Source organism: Schistocerca nitens, chromosome 2 (genome assembly GCF_023898315.1).
Source record: "Schistocerca nitens isolate TAMUIC-IGC-003100 chromosome 2, iqSchNite1.1, whole genome shotgun sequence".
Lineage (NCBI taxonomy): Eukaryota > Metazoa > Arthropoda > Insecta > Orthoptera > Acrididae > Schistocerca > Schistocerca nitens.
This window is the reverse complement of record NC_064615.1, coordinates 609,888,068-609,904,438: the sequence shown is the minus strand read 5'-3', so window position 1 is coordinate 609,904,438 and position 16,371 is coordinate 609,888,068. Positions and strand designations below refer to the sequence as shown.

Here is a 16,371-nt window from a genome sequence, read left to right as displayed (position 1 = left end):
AACCGTAGAGGGAGACCAAGAGATGAATACACTAAGCAGATTCAGGAGGATGTAGGTTCCAGTAGGTACTGGGAGATGAAGAAGCTTGCACAGGATAGAGTAGTATGGAGAGCTGCATCGAACCAGTCTCAGGACTGAACAACAACAACAACAACTATTACTACTACTACTACTACTGTCTTTTCACGATAATTGTCAATATGAATGGAACTGCTCATGCACTTAGTCAGTTACTATACGTTGTAGTTTGTTGTAACGATAGATACGTAAATAATAATAATAACAATGTTGCATATTAAATAGTCTACGGTGAGACAGCGTAGTTATACTAGACGGGAATTACACGAGTTACCTCTTTCCATCATATTTCGCACGGTCATTGTACATAATTATATCTGTAAATGTAACAGACTACTGTAGTTCAATGTGCTTCTCAAGGCTTTCTGCGAATTTAGAGTTGAACTTTCTACGAACGTGTTGAATATCTTACGAGAGTACTAACCATCGAGCATTGAAGGTAGCACAACCGGCCAACGTGCCAGACTGTACACATTGTAAGCCTTCATGGTACTGCGATCGGGTCCCATCAGTTGTGTTTTTTCCTAATCTGTCACCAGACACCTGTATGATGATTCTTTAGTTGCCGTTGAAGATCCTGATAACGACTCCATTTACAAAACACAGTGAGCGAATCTTTCCAGTGCACAGTTACGTATGAGCGCCCGAGCAGTTAATGAACTGTTGACTAACAAAAGTATCACTTATAGTATCGAAACGCAACAGTTGACTGCACAGCAGGTAGGACAACAGATAAACCACGCCCGTTGAATGAATTGGGGACACAGTTGCTGTCCATTGATGCTGCATAATCAGTAAAAGTACCGTGTAGTTTATTCGAACCAGGAGTACTCTGACTTCACTGCGGTACGCGTCGTGAGTGTGTCGATAATTGTTCTCAAGATTCCTTACTATGCATCTACACTTGTTGTTGTTCTAGGCGAACAAGTGTTGGGTGGGAAATAACAAAAAGAAAGGTTGAGGTTAGAGAGGATAATTCTGGTCTGCCGCCTTAGTCGGTTACTCTAACCCCGTTTCTCGACAGCTGGCGCTCTCGTATATTATTCAACAGGTTCTTAGCACTTGGTCCAAGGTTTTTCGAAAATTCTTGAAAAGCGCATCTTATCAAAGCAGAATTTGTTACATCAAGGTATGTGCTGCAGTCAGGCGAAAGACGAGCAAAATCGATGACCCGTAGAGTGTACGCTTGGTAAACTTAAACTGAAGTGCTCTATGTTTCGAGCACGACTTGCTAATTTGCTGTTATTCCACACACAGGCTGAGACGAGTGAATATTATAATTAAAAAAAAAGTGAGCATGTCGCCATTACGCTACAGTTCCGACAAACTGGTAGACGCATATTCCAAAATGCTTCTCGTTGTTCTCCAGCCGATGACGTCCTGAACTTCTGTCACTGTTTTCCATGACTTTGTGAATGGTAGCAAGTTCATGATACAGAAACTGGAAAAAAGCGAGTAGATCTCGCGCTCTGAGAGTTACGTACAACATTATCTGTATAGATAATAAAATTTTCTTCTCTCTCAGTGCCTGGTGCAAGTCTTTCAGTTGGATGCCACTTCGACGAGTTGCGTGTCCCAAACCCTCACTAGTTATCAAACCGGGGAAAGACAACCTACAGTTTAACGTGCAATTCGAACCGCGTATAGTTTCTGGGGACTCCTCGATTCAGTGAGAGGTGAAGGCTGGATGAAACGAAGACTGAAAAATCCGTGGTTCGATCGAGATTCGATACAGCGACCTCTTAGTTTGCAGAAACTCGCTTTACCTCTAGACCACCAGGCGGGACATTTATATAGAAAGTTCATCTGTGGTTGTTGGTGAGTCAGTTCGCGAGTATCGAAACATACGATATAAATGGTCTTATCGTTTGGTTGCGTTGACTTAGAAGTTAAAATTCTTCACACCGTCAAGCGATTGTGGACCTTAGTATGTGATATGAAATTTCAACTTCATACCTCTACTACCCGTTCTTGAGTAAAAGACGGACAAGCAGCAAAGTGATATTATAAGGATTCAGTTTTTACCGATTGAGGTGCGGAAGCGTAAAAATGGAGACACCAGCCCCAATGCAGCAGATACTCCGGGGGAAAAAAATGTCGTGACATTTGCCTTTTAAAAACTGGGCCAGATCCGGAGGTGGGTTATAAGCTGTTCCTGCCACTCTTTTGCAACGAGCAGCTTGGATTAGTGAGCGTAACTAGAACCATCAAATGCGCTTTTATGCTGACCCCAGTGTTTGATTTATAAGAGCATTTACTTTAATACCACAGTAAAAAATTGTGTGCAGCTAATTTAAATTGCTTTGGAATGAACTGAAAGTTGGATAAAGCTCAGCTTGGTGTACGAAACGAGCTACCTGCACGCGAGTGTTAATGCAGCGAATTTTATTGCGTATATAGCGTTAAAGCCAGTTTGTCAAGAAGCTGTTGCATGTACGAAATTGAACTTGTTCTTTTTGTTCTTTCTTTTGGAGATACTTTTGCTTCAATCTTCTTTGGAAAGAGTTAGTAATCCTCTCTTCTCTCACTAAGGACCAAGTAAGTGTTCACATTTTACGTTATGTTAAAAAAATGTGACATCAGATACGTTTACTTATTCGTGTCTGGTGAAAAAGTGAAAGTTACACTGGCCTGCAAAACTTAAGAACGAGATCGATAAAGTAACATAACGTACTAACAACTAGGTGGACATGAATGGAAGTTGGAGAGCTTGTTGCTAGAGGCCTTCCAATCGTGCACACACTGCTCGACATTACGTGAGGTTTGTTCAGCGTGACTATAGCGCCAAATAGGGCTGGCCCCGCAATACGAGGCAGTTGAAGGTACGGGAGGAGACGGTGTGCGTCGATCAACAAGCAGTTGCAATGCACTGTGGTGGTGATCATCATTACAACATGGCCCGGAGACGTTTGGACGACTTGACAGGGGCAAGAGTAGTCGTGAAGTAGGTTGAACGAAGTTTGACGCTTATAGGCCTGGAAATTGGTATTACTGACAACATGGTTTGAAGTATATTGACAGCGTTCCGAACCACAGGCACTACTCCGTCTACATCTACGTGATTACTCTGCTATTCACAATAAAGTGCCTGGCAGATGGATCAGTGAACCACCTTTAAGCTGTCTCTCTACCGTTCCACTCTCGAATGGCACGCGGGAAAAACGAGCACTTAAATTTTTCTGTGTGAGCCCTGATTTCTTATTTTATCCTGATGATCATTTCTCCCTATGTAGGTGGGTATGTGAGGGAGATGTGGGCACTACAGCCAGCTAAAACAGTAGATGACCGTTTCATTATGCAGTAAGCCAAGACGGGTCCCACGTCTAACAGTGGGCGCAATTGCAGCCACATTTGACAGGATTACAAAGCACGCAGTCTCCCGCTTCACATTGGGGTTGGATAAGAATAGTAATTTTCAAGGAAAGAATGGAACATTATTGTTGCGCCTTCATGGCTAGTAAGCTTGATTATCCCAAGGATCGTATAAAGAATTTCAATAATGTACAAAGTACAGTAGTTGACGCCTACGTTGTTGGCAACCATCTGAATTGGTCAGTGTGTAAACTGCGATTGGAAACGGAGAAAACAGAATTTCGTGCTGTTGTTAAACATTTTCATTTGAAGGGTTGATCTGCCGCACAAAGCAAAACAGAATTGGATGAACTCGACTTATACTCTGCCCCATCATTGAAGACCATTTATTTTTGGGTTAATGAATTGAAACGTGGTCGGACGTGCACACCGAAGGCGAAACGCGCTTCAGCCATCCAGTTGAGGTCACCACAAGGGAAACTATTAGCAACATCCATGACACGTTGACGCAAGACCGCTGAATAAAAATTCGCGAGGTTGCTGAGACTGTAGGTATCTCATCTGACTGATTGCAAAATACCCTGCAAGGTTTACTGGTTATGAAGAATCTGTGTGCGAGGTGGGTTTTCGCAGATGCTCACAGTCGACCAAAAGCGCGTCCGGCACAGCGTTTCAACATACGACCTGGCGATGTTTAATCGCAATCGGCAAGACTTTTTACGCCGATTTGTGATTGTTGATGGAATCTGGTTCCTCCGCTGCACACCAGAGTCAAACCGGCAGTGAAAACAGTGGACAGAAGCTGGTGAAAATTTACCAAGGAAGGGAAAGTCCATTTTCTCAGCTGATAAGGCGATGGCCACGGTTTTTGGGATTTCCGAAGAATAATCCTCATGGATTACTTGGAAAAAGGCAGGACCATAACTAGACCCTATTACGCTTCATCGTTGGATTGTTTGAAACTTAGGGTGCCTGACAAAAAGACCAGGTTTGGCACGCGAAAAAGTGCTTTTTCAAAGAATAATGCACCATCCCACGCATCAGCAGTAACAGTGGCGAAAGTTCATGAATTGATCATCCATCCTGTTGGCCAGATTTAGCCCGAAGTGACTGCTTCCTGTTCCCTAACTTGAAACTTTCGCTTGCTGGGAAGAAATTTTCGTTAAATGAGGAAGTGATTTTTGCAGTCAGGAAGTATGTCGCACTGTTTGACCGAACCTATTTTTCCGATGAAATTAAAAAGCTGAAGGATCACGGGACCGAGTGCGTATCCCTCAAAGGAAACTATGTCGAGAAGTAAGGTGGGTTGTTCACGAAACATTTTTTGGCTTTTTGCCAGACTTATAAAACCACCCTCGTTAAGAGGTCAAGGAATGGCAACTAATGTATGAGGGCGGGAAGGGTGCTGAAGGGGGAGGGGGCAAGTGATAGGCCGCTTACGCGGAAAAATGGGAGGAGACACGCTAAAAATATGTCGCTTGAGTGGAAAAATGCTCTGTGACCGGCACTGTGTACGGTTGTATGAACCTTGTGAAAGGCTGGTGCAAGGACGATATGCCGACCTGTTCGCGCAGCGACGGCAACATTCACAGTCCTGGGAATCTGCAAATCGCTCTTTGTTTCGTATTGTATGTTTTGGATTGCACATTGAAAAAGTTTGTAATGTTGTGAAGATATTTTCACAGAATCGCAGGTGAGAGGGGTAGCGAAGCAAATAAATCATAATTATTTTATTACTCTTTGATGAACCTTCTGAGACCACCGGTCCCTTATACGAGAGTGCCCAGAAAATATCCACTGAACAAGCTCCGAAGTTCCGTAGATTCAGTTAGAGTTCACGCAGTATATGACAGAGATCATCCATCGAGGAACACTGTAATTGGCTGTTCAAGTGGTTAATGTTGAATGATCTTTCTTCGAATGAGACGTTGATCATTTATTTTAAGTAAGTTGCATCGAATCCCTCATTCATATATAATTTTATGCAACATCACAAACCTTGTTGTTTCATGGTTGGCCTTATTGTCTTCGGTGGGATATAATGCTGGCCTAGGATCCTGTTTCTGATGCGAAGAAACATTAACTGGTGAAAGGATTGTGTTACTCCGCAAGCTCCCAATCATTATTCATTGAAATAAAATTTCTATATTTTGAACAACTGTATTCACTATATTTGCGCGTAATGAACAATAAGCACAAAATTAGCCTTGAGCAGTATTACAGAACCATGATGGCTCCATTTACAATAGGTATTTCGCCAAGACCGTCCATATCACATAACATTCCCGCCAAGACTGTCCATTTCCAACCACTCCCCCGCTAAAACTGTGCACAACGGAGGATAACGCTTACTTCACAAGACTTTCTGCAAACGTCACGTCATTTAAACTTCACGCGCAGTATCGATAACCGCAGGAATTGCTACTGACTTAAGAAAAAATACGAGTTTTGCTGCTGCTCGTTTCACTCCAAGCAGTATAAGCTGTCCTCTTACGTTTCTGCTTAACCACACGCTCGGAAATCGCCACATGTTCGAGACAAAAAGCGAAATATTTGTGACAAGGATGTCTATGAATGTTAATGTGCATGTAAACACGAAATGTAGGAAGGAAGAAAGGGGAAGAGTGGGTGAGCAATCGTGACGGCTAGCCACACAGGGCATTTTTGTAACGCAGTGGCGAAAGCTGAAAATTTACGCCAGATCTTTATTCGAACTCGTATTTACTGCTCCTCTTTAAAGATTGCCTAAATCGCTTGGGCCATCCGGACGCTGTCGCTGACGGACCCAAATTTCCAATTTGTCGCAGCAGTGCAGCGTCCCTCATACTTCGAACTGTCTACTTGTAATTCCTGATTCCCGTGGGAGCTGGAACGATATTTGTGCATTCGCACTGAAACAAAAATAGAGCCGGACATCCGCGATAGGACGGACACCACTCAGATAAATACATAATTGTTCCTCGTTGCACTCGCTGCGATTTAAGCTGCCCTCTTAGGTCCCTGCCTATCCACACACTCGGAAATCGCCAAATATTTATTTCATCCTTCGGACTGTAATCAGATGGGAGTCTAAATAACATCGAATATTCAAAAAAAAAAAGTGTATTACATTCATAAGAAATTCCCAGAACGTGTTAATAACGCTAACACGAAAAAAGTTACCTGCATCCTTCCAGTCAGCATACCACGAGACATCCAATTACACTAGCATTTGGATATCTCATGATAACTTCCTGTTTTCGTTGTGACTGTGTCTCTTGAAAGTTTGTCATATGTGCATTATTAACTGACAGGGTGACGTGTTTGTGATAAATTTTCATTGCGTCGTTACCTTGAACCAGCATACTGCAAGTTATTTAGGAATACAACTCACTCCTGGGAGAGTACTCGTGTACAAAGTATGACAGCAGTAACCGTCGATAAATCATGCGACGTTTCATTATAACAATAATTACAACAAATCCTACCAAAAACGATGTGTTTTCACAAATTTCCGATGTGTGTTCATGAAGTGAAGTGACAGCTCAGTCGATAGCAGTTCCTGCGGTCGTTGATACCGCGCGCGACACCAAAATGACGTCACGTTTGCAGAAAGTATTGTGATAGGAGTGTTACACGACGAAGACAAGCAGAGATATAATACAGTACTGGCCATTAAAATTGCTACACCAAGAAGAAATGCAGATGATAAACGGGTATTCATTGGACAAATATATTAAACTACAACTGACATGTGATTACATTTTCACGCAATTTGGGTGCATAGATCCTGAGAAATCAGTACCCATAACAACCACCTTTGGCCGTAATATCGGCCTTGATACGCCTGGGCATTGAGACTAACAGAGCTTGCATGGCATGTACAGGTACAGCTGCCCATGCAACTTCAACACGATACCACAGTTCATCAAGAGTAGTGACTGGCATATTGTGACGAGCCAGTTGCCCGGCCAACATTGACCAGACGTTTTCAATTGGTGAGAGATCTGGAGAATGTGCTGGCCAGGGCAGCAGTCGAATACTTTCTGTATCCAGAAAGGCCCGTACAGGACCTGCAACATGCGGTCGTGCATTATCCTGCTGAAATGTAGGGTTTCGCAGGGATCGAATGACAGGTAGAGCCACTGGTCGTAGCACATATGAAATGTAACGTCCACTGTTCAAAGTGCCGTCAGTGCGAACAAGAGGTGACAGAGACGTGTAACCAATGGCACCCCATACCATCACGCTGGGTGATACGCCAGTATGGCGATGACGAATACACGCTTCCAATGTGCGTTCACCGCGATGTCGCCAAACACGGATGCGACCATCATGATGCTGTAAACAGAAACTCGATTCATCCGGAAAAATGACGTTTTGCCATTCGTGCACCCAGGTTCGTCGTTGAGTACACCATCGCAGGCGCTCCTGTCTGTGATGCAGCGTCAAGGGTAACCACAGCCATGGCCTCCGAGCTGATAGTCCATGCTGCTGCAGACGTCGTCGAACTGTTCGTATAGATGGTTGTTGCCTTGCAAACGTCTCCATCAGTTGACTCGGGGATCGAGACGTGGCTGCACTATCCGTTACAGCCATGCGGATAAGATGCCTGTAATCTCGACCGCTACTGATACGAGGCCGTTGAGATCCAGCACGGCGTTCCGTATTACCCTCCTGTAGCGATGGGCTACAATCCGACCTGTATCAAAGTCGGAAACGTGATGGTACTCATTTCTCCTCCTTACACGAAGCATCACAACGACGTTTCACCGGGCAACGCCGGTCAGCTGCTGTTTGTGTATGAGAAATCGGTTGGAAACTTTCCTCATGTCATCACGTTGTAGGTGTCGCCACCGGCGCCAACCTTGTGTGAATGCTCTGAAAAGGTAATAATTTGCATATCACAGCATCTTCTTCCTTTCGGTTAAATTTCGCGTCTGTAGCACGTCATCTTCATGGTGTAGCAATTTTAATGGCCAGTAGTGTATAAAATTAGAGTGTTTACAACTTAGTCGATAATAATTGCCGGTACATCTTTGAAACAATTGTTGTTGTTGTTGTCGTCTTCAGTCTGATGCAGACTGGTCTGATGCAGCTCTCCATGCTACTCTATCCTGTGCAAGTTTTTTCATCTCCCAGTACCTACTGCAACCTACATCCTTCTGAATCTGCTTGGTGTATTCATCTCTTGGTCTCCCTCTACGAGTTTTACCCTCCACGCTGCCCTCCAATACTAAATTGGTGATCCCTTTATGCCTCAGAACATGTCCTACCAACCAATCCCTTCTTCTAGTCAAGTTGTGCCACGAACTTCTCTTCTCCCCAATCCTATTCAATACCTCCTCATTAGTTATGTGACCTACCCGTCTAATATTCAGCACTCTTCTGTAGCAGCACATTTCGAAAGCTTCTATTCTCTTCTTGTCTAAACTATTTATCGTCCATGTTTCACTTCCATACATGGCTACACTCCATACAAATACTTTTAGAAGCGACTTCCTAACACTTAAACCTATACTCTATGTTAACAAATTTCTCCTCTTCAGAAAGGCTTTCCTTGCCATTGCCAGTCTACATTTTATATCCTCTCTACTTCGACCATCATCAGTTATTTTTCTCCCCAAATAACAAAACTCCTTTACTACTTTAAGTGTGTCATTTTCTAATCTTAATTCCCTAAGCATCACCCGACTTAGACTACATTCCGTTATCCTCGTTTTGCTTTTGTTGATGTTCATCTTATATCATCCCTTCAAGACGATGTCCATTCCGTTCAACTGCTCTTCAAAGTCCTTTGCTGTCTCTGACATAATTACAATGTCATCGGCGAACCTCAACTTTTTCATTTCTTCTCCATGGATTTTAATACCTACTCTGAATTTTTCTTTTGTTTCCTTTATTGCTTCCTCAATATACAGATTGAATAACATCGGGGAGATGCTACAACCCTGTCTCACTCCCTTCCCAACCACTGCTTCCCTTTCATACCCCTCGACTCCTATACCTGCCATCTGGTTTCTGTACAAATTGTGAATAGCCTTTCGTTCCCTGTATTTTACCCCTGCCACCTTCAGAATTTGAAAGAGAGTATTGAAACAATTAATGAAAACGAATTTAGATAAATTTTAATGAAGTTCTTCAACATTAATTCAAATATGTATAACACTAATATTTAAATATGAAACAACTGATTTTTATGAATGCGTATACACGAAGTTATTTGTATCGAACTCAAGATACTAGTGATAGCTGGTATCGTACGTTTCGTATTGTGCTATTGACTCGGCTGCATTACGACACAGACGTAGGTTTCGCGGCTGTGCAGGTGGCAGCGAACGACACCCTTACGTCCGTGGCGGCGCGGTTCGACACGACGCCGTCGGAGCTGGCAAAGCTGAACCGGCTGGGCGCGCGCCTCATCTTCCCCGGACAGGTGCTGCGCGTACCCTTGCGCGGGCCTGCCGCGGACTCCGCTGAGGGAACGGACCGACAGCAGCCGCAGCTGCAGCCGCCGGCGCCTGCGCACCCGGACGGCCAGCTGACGCCAGCCGCCGCCGCTGACGCCGCGCGGCCCTCTGCAGAGACAGGTGTGAGTCCAGACGCGCCCCAAAGTGGCCGCTAGGGTCGCATAGCGTGCCCGCGCGCCAGTGTCGGTTGAACGTACCTATGACTACATCTGTATGTGTGCTCTGCAAACCATAGTAGTACAGAGTACAGGTTACATCCCACTTACCGGCTATTGCGGTTTCTTCCCATTTCATCCAATATGGAGTTTAGGAATAATCATTGTTCAAATGCCTCCATGCGTTCTGTAAATAATCTAATCTTGTACTCAAGATCTCCACGGATGTGGCACAAAGCGGGTTGTAGAATATTCCTAGAGTAAACATTTAAAACAGATTCTTGAAACTTCGCAAGTAGGCTTTCTCAGGATAGTTTTGATATTACCCTCACAGGATGCTACATTTTTTTCGTTTTACGAAGTGGAAAATTTTACTTTTCTAAATATTTAAAGTAAGTTGCCAGTCTTTACACCATTTTGAAATTTTGTCAAGATCTGACTGAATAGTTATACAGCTTCTTTCAGGCAATACTTCATTACAGATAATTGCATTATCCGCAAGAAGTCTGAGGTTACCATTAATATTGTTTGCAAGGTCATTAATACATGACATGAACAGCAAGAGTTCCAACCCAGTTCCCTGGGCACACCCAGTTACTCCTAGATCTGATGACAACTCTCCATCCAAGATAACGTGCTGCGTCCTCCCTACCAAAAAATCCTAAATGCCTTCACACATTTCACTTGAACCCCATACGTAGATGTCATTCTGAGTCAAACACTTTCAGGAAACTGAGAAATACTGCTTCTACCTGACTGCCTTCATCCAAACTTTCAGTATATTATTGAATGTTGATTTTGACCTGAAAAGTAATGTTAAGACAGTGATTCACAATTCAGGCTTGAGAAATTGATGCATTTGGGAAACATTATTAAACACCGAGTAGACAACAAAGTTAAGTTCTCACAAAAAAGCTAAATCTGCTGCTACTTTGCCATATATTTTAAGACAGTAAAGGAATATATTGGCCTCGTGTTAGACACCAAATATAATGTAGTAATAAGACATGATAATAGTCCTGTTTATTTGGTAAAGAGATGTGTCCACAAATATGGAACAACCAATTTTTGTAACTTCAACTTTCGGCATGATTAAGGTATCTACAAACATTGGAGATAATCTCATTCCAAATAATCAACAATTGCATATCCACAGTTACTGCAATTCGACAACATACAAAACACAATAATTTTGCAGACAAATGAGTGACTTCTGTTTCATTTGTTGGCTTGGGAACTAGTTTATGAACTAAGCATGTAGTGGACAGATTTACTCCCCTTAGATAAAGTGCTTGTTCATATGAAGTGTTGGCAGCAGCTTCAACTCAGGAATTAAAAAACCTAGAGGACCTTTAACACCAAGGTTCAATAGATAGCTTACAGCAGGTAAACTGGCATGTCCACTCACTAATCACCCATTGGCATCTTCAGCAAACATGTTGGTAATGGCCATGAATCACCTGCTAATGATGGCTAGCTCCTTCTGCTTGCAGACTGCAGTAGTAGTTGGTTGGTGACAAGACATCAGATTTGTAAGTTGGATTTTCAACTTACATTAGCAGAAAAATTAGCTCCGTGTAGAGCAGCGCAATACGTGCTGATATGAAACTTTGACAGATCAAAACTGTGTGCCAGATAGAGACTCGAACTTGGGTCCTTTGCCTTTCGCAGGCAAGTGCTCTACCAACTGAGCTACCCAAGCATGACTCATCACCCTTACATCTTTACTCCTGCCTTCTAGACTTCACAGAAGGTATTCTGTGAAACTTACAGGATCAGCATTCCTGGAAGAAAGAATACTGCAGAGACCATGGCTTAGCCATAGCCTGGGAGATGTTTCCAGAATGAAATTTTCGCTCTGCAACAGTGTGTGCTGACATGAAACTTGTGCCAGGAAGAATGACATACAGTTCTAATCTGCCAGGAAATTTAAACTCGGATTGGGTTCATTTGGCATAAGCAAAGTGTAGAGGCTAATCCAAGATGGCAAACACGTAACTATCTTGTGTGTGTCAGCTCTCTTAAAAACTTTGCACTTCAAACTTTTCTCAAAGATTTTGGGATCTCCATGTCCTTGGGTAATGTGGAAGAGACATGTGAATTTGGTACTCGCACTTTCTGGAGTTAAGGTTGTACTTAGTTGGCAACTGTATGGCAGAACCAGTTAGCTGTGCATCAGGCTCGGACAGGGGTAGTGATATATACTGTGCTCATATCCATTTACAGGAAAGCTTTTCTGGTTGAGTGCATGGGTCACATCAGAATTTCACAGAAGCTTAAGACAAGTAACCAAGGTGACTCTGTGTTGCCTGATGCAGTAGATCCTGGTCCCTCATGAAATTCCATCCTGTTAATGGTGACTACTTTTCTTACAGTTGAGTTATTTCAGTATGTCTGACTACTGTGATTTTACAGTCAGATGATGAAACATGACTCATCCACATAAATCGGAAATTGGTGGTGTTGAGTAGGCTAGTGAATACTGTACTTATGGTTTGTCTACAATCACTTGAATATGGAACTTCCTAAGTGGCTGATAGACTACTAATAGCAGTCCAGTGTCAAGGTGGTCTTCAGCACAATATTTAGTGAAAATGGGAAGGACTATAAGATGCTTTTCTTGTGTGCCGAAAAATTGCCTCTAAAATTCAGGTGTGTCTTATACTTGAAATTAATATGAAAATGTCCAGGATTTGATTTAAGCCCCTGCCACTCTTAAAAATGCCCGCATATTCGCTGCCACAGGAAACCTCTCTCTATCTGGCAACATTGGCTACAACTGGAAGTAGCAGTGCATGATGGGATGAATGTGAGTTGCATGTATTCGCAATTGAATTAACACTGTCTCACTCGTGCCCAGCCATCACAAATCCAGAACACAATTTTGCCTATGATGCATCATTGCAGTCTACATTACCAGTGAACTTGAATTGAAAGCAATTTGTGTTATAGGTAACAGTGCAGTATTTTTGTTACATGGAAACAGAGCAGCTGAGTGGCAACTGAGAAAACCATTCACAAATTTTGAGCTAGTGAAGAAAAATTAGGAAGACCAATGGAGGAGTACAGCAAAAGGGCCAAAATGAGAAGGTGATGTATTGAAATGAATTCAAGGACACAGTGAAAATGGCTTTGAAATTAATAAAAAAATATGATTCAGATACATCCCCATAAGCTAGCGCTACAGTGGAACTTTAGACATTAAGGATGGAGTTGGTTGGTGCTACAAGTTTATGAAGTGTGATGGACTTAGCATAAGAACGAAAACCATAGTATCTCAGAAAATGACACAGGTGTATGAAGAGAAAATATTATCTTTCCATTGCTTCATTATTCAACATCAAAAGAAAACCAGTGTGAAACTAAGCCAAATAGCGAATATGGATGAAACTCCTCTGACATTCGATGAGCCGAATAACAGAACTGTTGCCATGAAAGGTGCTAAAATTGTAACTACACATCAAAAAAAAGTTTTGCGTCACCCCAGTTCCCAGAACTCCTGAAGATGGACATTGACTGTGGATATTGTATTACAGACACAGTCCCTTTGACTGTTCAGAGATGTCACTAAACCCACCCAAAGATGTTAACAACTATACATGAGCAGCACCTATTAGTTGGAGGGGGTCCGACAGCTCATCAGTTCCAGTCATTCGACCAGGAAGGGGGTACACGACTTGTGTTGTCTGTAGTTCAACCATGCTTAGATGGTCAGTACCGTGGTTCAATTGCGTCCGCATTATTACTGTGTGCCAGGAAGAACTCTCAACAAGGGAAGTGCACAGGCGTGTCAGAGTGAACCAAAGCGATGTTGTTCGGACATGGAGGAGACACAGAGAGACTGGAACTGTCGATGACATTCCTCGCTCAGGCCACCCAAGGGCTACTATTGTAGTGTATGGCTGCCACCTATGGATTTTGGCTCGGAGAACCCTGACAGCAATGCCACCATGTTGAATAATGCTTTTTGTGCAGCCACAGGATGTCATGTTAAGATTCAAACTGTGCGCAATAGACTGCATGATGTGCAACTTCACTCCCGACGTCCATGGCAAGGTCCATCTTTGCAATCACAACCCCATGCAGTGCGGTACAGATGGGTCCAACAACATACTGAATGGACCACCCAGGATTGGCATAACATTCTCTTCACCGACGAGTATCGCATATGCCTTCAACCAGACAATCGCCGGAGACGTGTTTGTAGGCAACCTGGTCAGACTGAATGCCTTAGAAACACTGTCCAGTGAATGCAGCTAGGTGGAGGTTCCCTGATGTTTTGGGGTGGCATTATATGGGGCCGACGTATGCCACTAGTGGTCATGGAAGGCGCTGTAATGGCTATACGATACATGAATACCATCGTCTGACTGATAGTGCAACCAGCATATTGGCAAGGTATTAGTCTTCATGGACGACAATTCGCACCCCCATCGTGCACATATTCTGAATGACTTCCTTCAGGATAATGACAGCACTCAATTAGAGTGGCTAGCATGTTCTCCAGACATTAACCCTGTCAAACATGCCTGGGATACATTGAAAATACTGTTTATGGACAACGTGACTCACCAACCACTCTGAGGATCTATGCCAAATTGCTGTTGAGGAATGGGACAATCTGGCCCAACAGTGCCATGATGAGCTTGTGGATAGTATGCCACAATGAATACAGGCATGCATCAGTGCAAGAGGACGTGCTGCTGGGTATTAGAGGTACCGGTGTGTACAGCAGTCTGGACCACCAGCTCTGAAGGTCTTGCTGTATGGTGGTACAACATGCAAGGTGTGATTTTCATGAGCAATAAAAAGAGCAGAAATTATGTTTATGTTGATCTCTTGTCCAATTTTTGGTACAGGTTCCGGAACCAAGGTGATGCAAAACTTTTTTTGATGTGTGTATAAAAAAAGTGGACATGAAAAAAATGCACTACACTGTTGTCCTTTCATGTTGTGGTGACATTACTAAAATTTCATCCAGTGATCATTTTCAGGTGCAAAACAATGCTGAAACCTGCTGAAATACCACCAGGTGGTGCTCACTTTCTTGGCAACAGTTGTATGGACAAGGCTGGTATGAAATTATGGGTTAACAGAGTGTTGGAGAGCAGGGATGTTCTTTATTGAAAAAGAATTCTCTTCTAGTGCTAGATCAGTTCAGTAGTCATTTGAAAAAAATTCTGTGAAAAGAGAAACTGAGACAGGGAAATACAGATCTTGCTGTTATTCTGGGAGGACTTGCTTCACAACTGCAAACTCCTGATGTCTCAGTAAATAAACCATTTAAAGTCTATATGAGAAGGAGATGGAACAGGTGGGTAATAGATGAAACCCACAATTAATTCACGCTGAAGGGAGCCTTAAAACGACCTACAATGTGTGTCAGTGGATAAAACAGACATGGTCTAGTGAGAGAAGACGCTAGTGTTAAATCTTTCAAGAAGTGCAGAATAAGTAACGCTCTCAGTGGCTGTGTAGACCATCTTAAATATGAAAAGGACGCGATGGTGGTGGTGGTGGAGGAGGAGGAGGAGGAGGAGGAGGAGGAGGAGGAGAAGAAGAAGAAAGTTCAGATGACGATATCGAGGATTTTAAAGGTCAGTTCGGTTTTTAAACTAAGAATTTATTTTAGTCTGCCTTTTCAGCCTAAGAATAAAAATAGGAAAAATGTTAATTTACCAGAAATTCCTTGAAGTGCTTCTTACAGTCCATAAAATATGGTAAGTTATGATTGAACCTCCACATTATCTAAGCACCGCCTCCTGAGGACTGCAATGATTTGGTGGAACTGGCAGAATCTATGCTATAATGAGCAGAAGACAAAGCATATACATTCAGTTACATTATTTGACCATTAAAACCTGCCTTATGTGTTGGCAGCCTTAGTGGACTGTAGCAAATGCCATCTGTGAGCTGCTCTTGAACAAAATCAGTGAGTACCAAAAATACCATGTAATAGACTTGTTGGAGCCCACATTAAGGAAATATGAAATATTGTGCCAAACAATATACTGCATTTCGTCATCTTTTATTCATATCTGATTGAAGACATGGCATCCAACTCCTGTTGCTTTTTAGAAAATCTAGAATGCAGTACCATTTATGTACTGGATCTTCTATAGCAACTGCTAAATGTAAGTTAAGAGATCCTTATTTTTAATTTGATATAACATCATCTTTTTGGATCACATTGTGTGTCTTTCCAGTCATGTGCCACTAATGCTTCTAAGGCCATGAAAGTACGGCAATGTGATCACTAAAAGCTCTTAATCACAACTGCAGCATTGTTTGAAATTGTTGCTTTAGAAAGCTTTCTTTGGTATGCTGTCATCCTCATGTTGAGTTTCCAGTAGCGTTCATAGGATCTTAGAGTGTGT

The 16,371-nt window shown here is 42.7% G+C and overlaps 1 protein-coding gene across 10 annotated transcripts in view; it reads left to right on the top strand.

Annotated features, from left to right (window-relative positions):
• Positions 1 to 16,371, top strand: part of LOC126236693 (oxidation resistance protein 1) — a 785,360-nt gene that overhangs the window by 529,365 nt on the left and 239,624 nt on the right. For all 10 annotated transcript variants that reach the window (XM_049946190.1, XM_049946189.1, XM_049946188.1 and 7 more), the window contains one exon: positions 9,698 to 9,959. In XM_049946190.1, the coding sequence (XP_049802147.1) occupies positions 9,698 to 9,959 (262 nt within the window). The remainder of the gene's footprint in view (positions 1 to 9,697; positions 9,960 to 16,371) is intronic.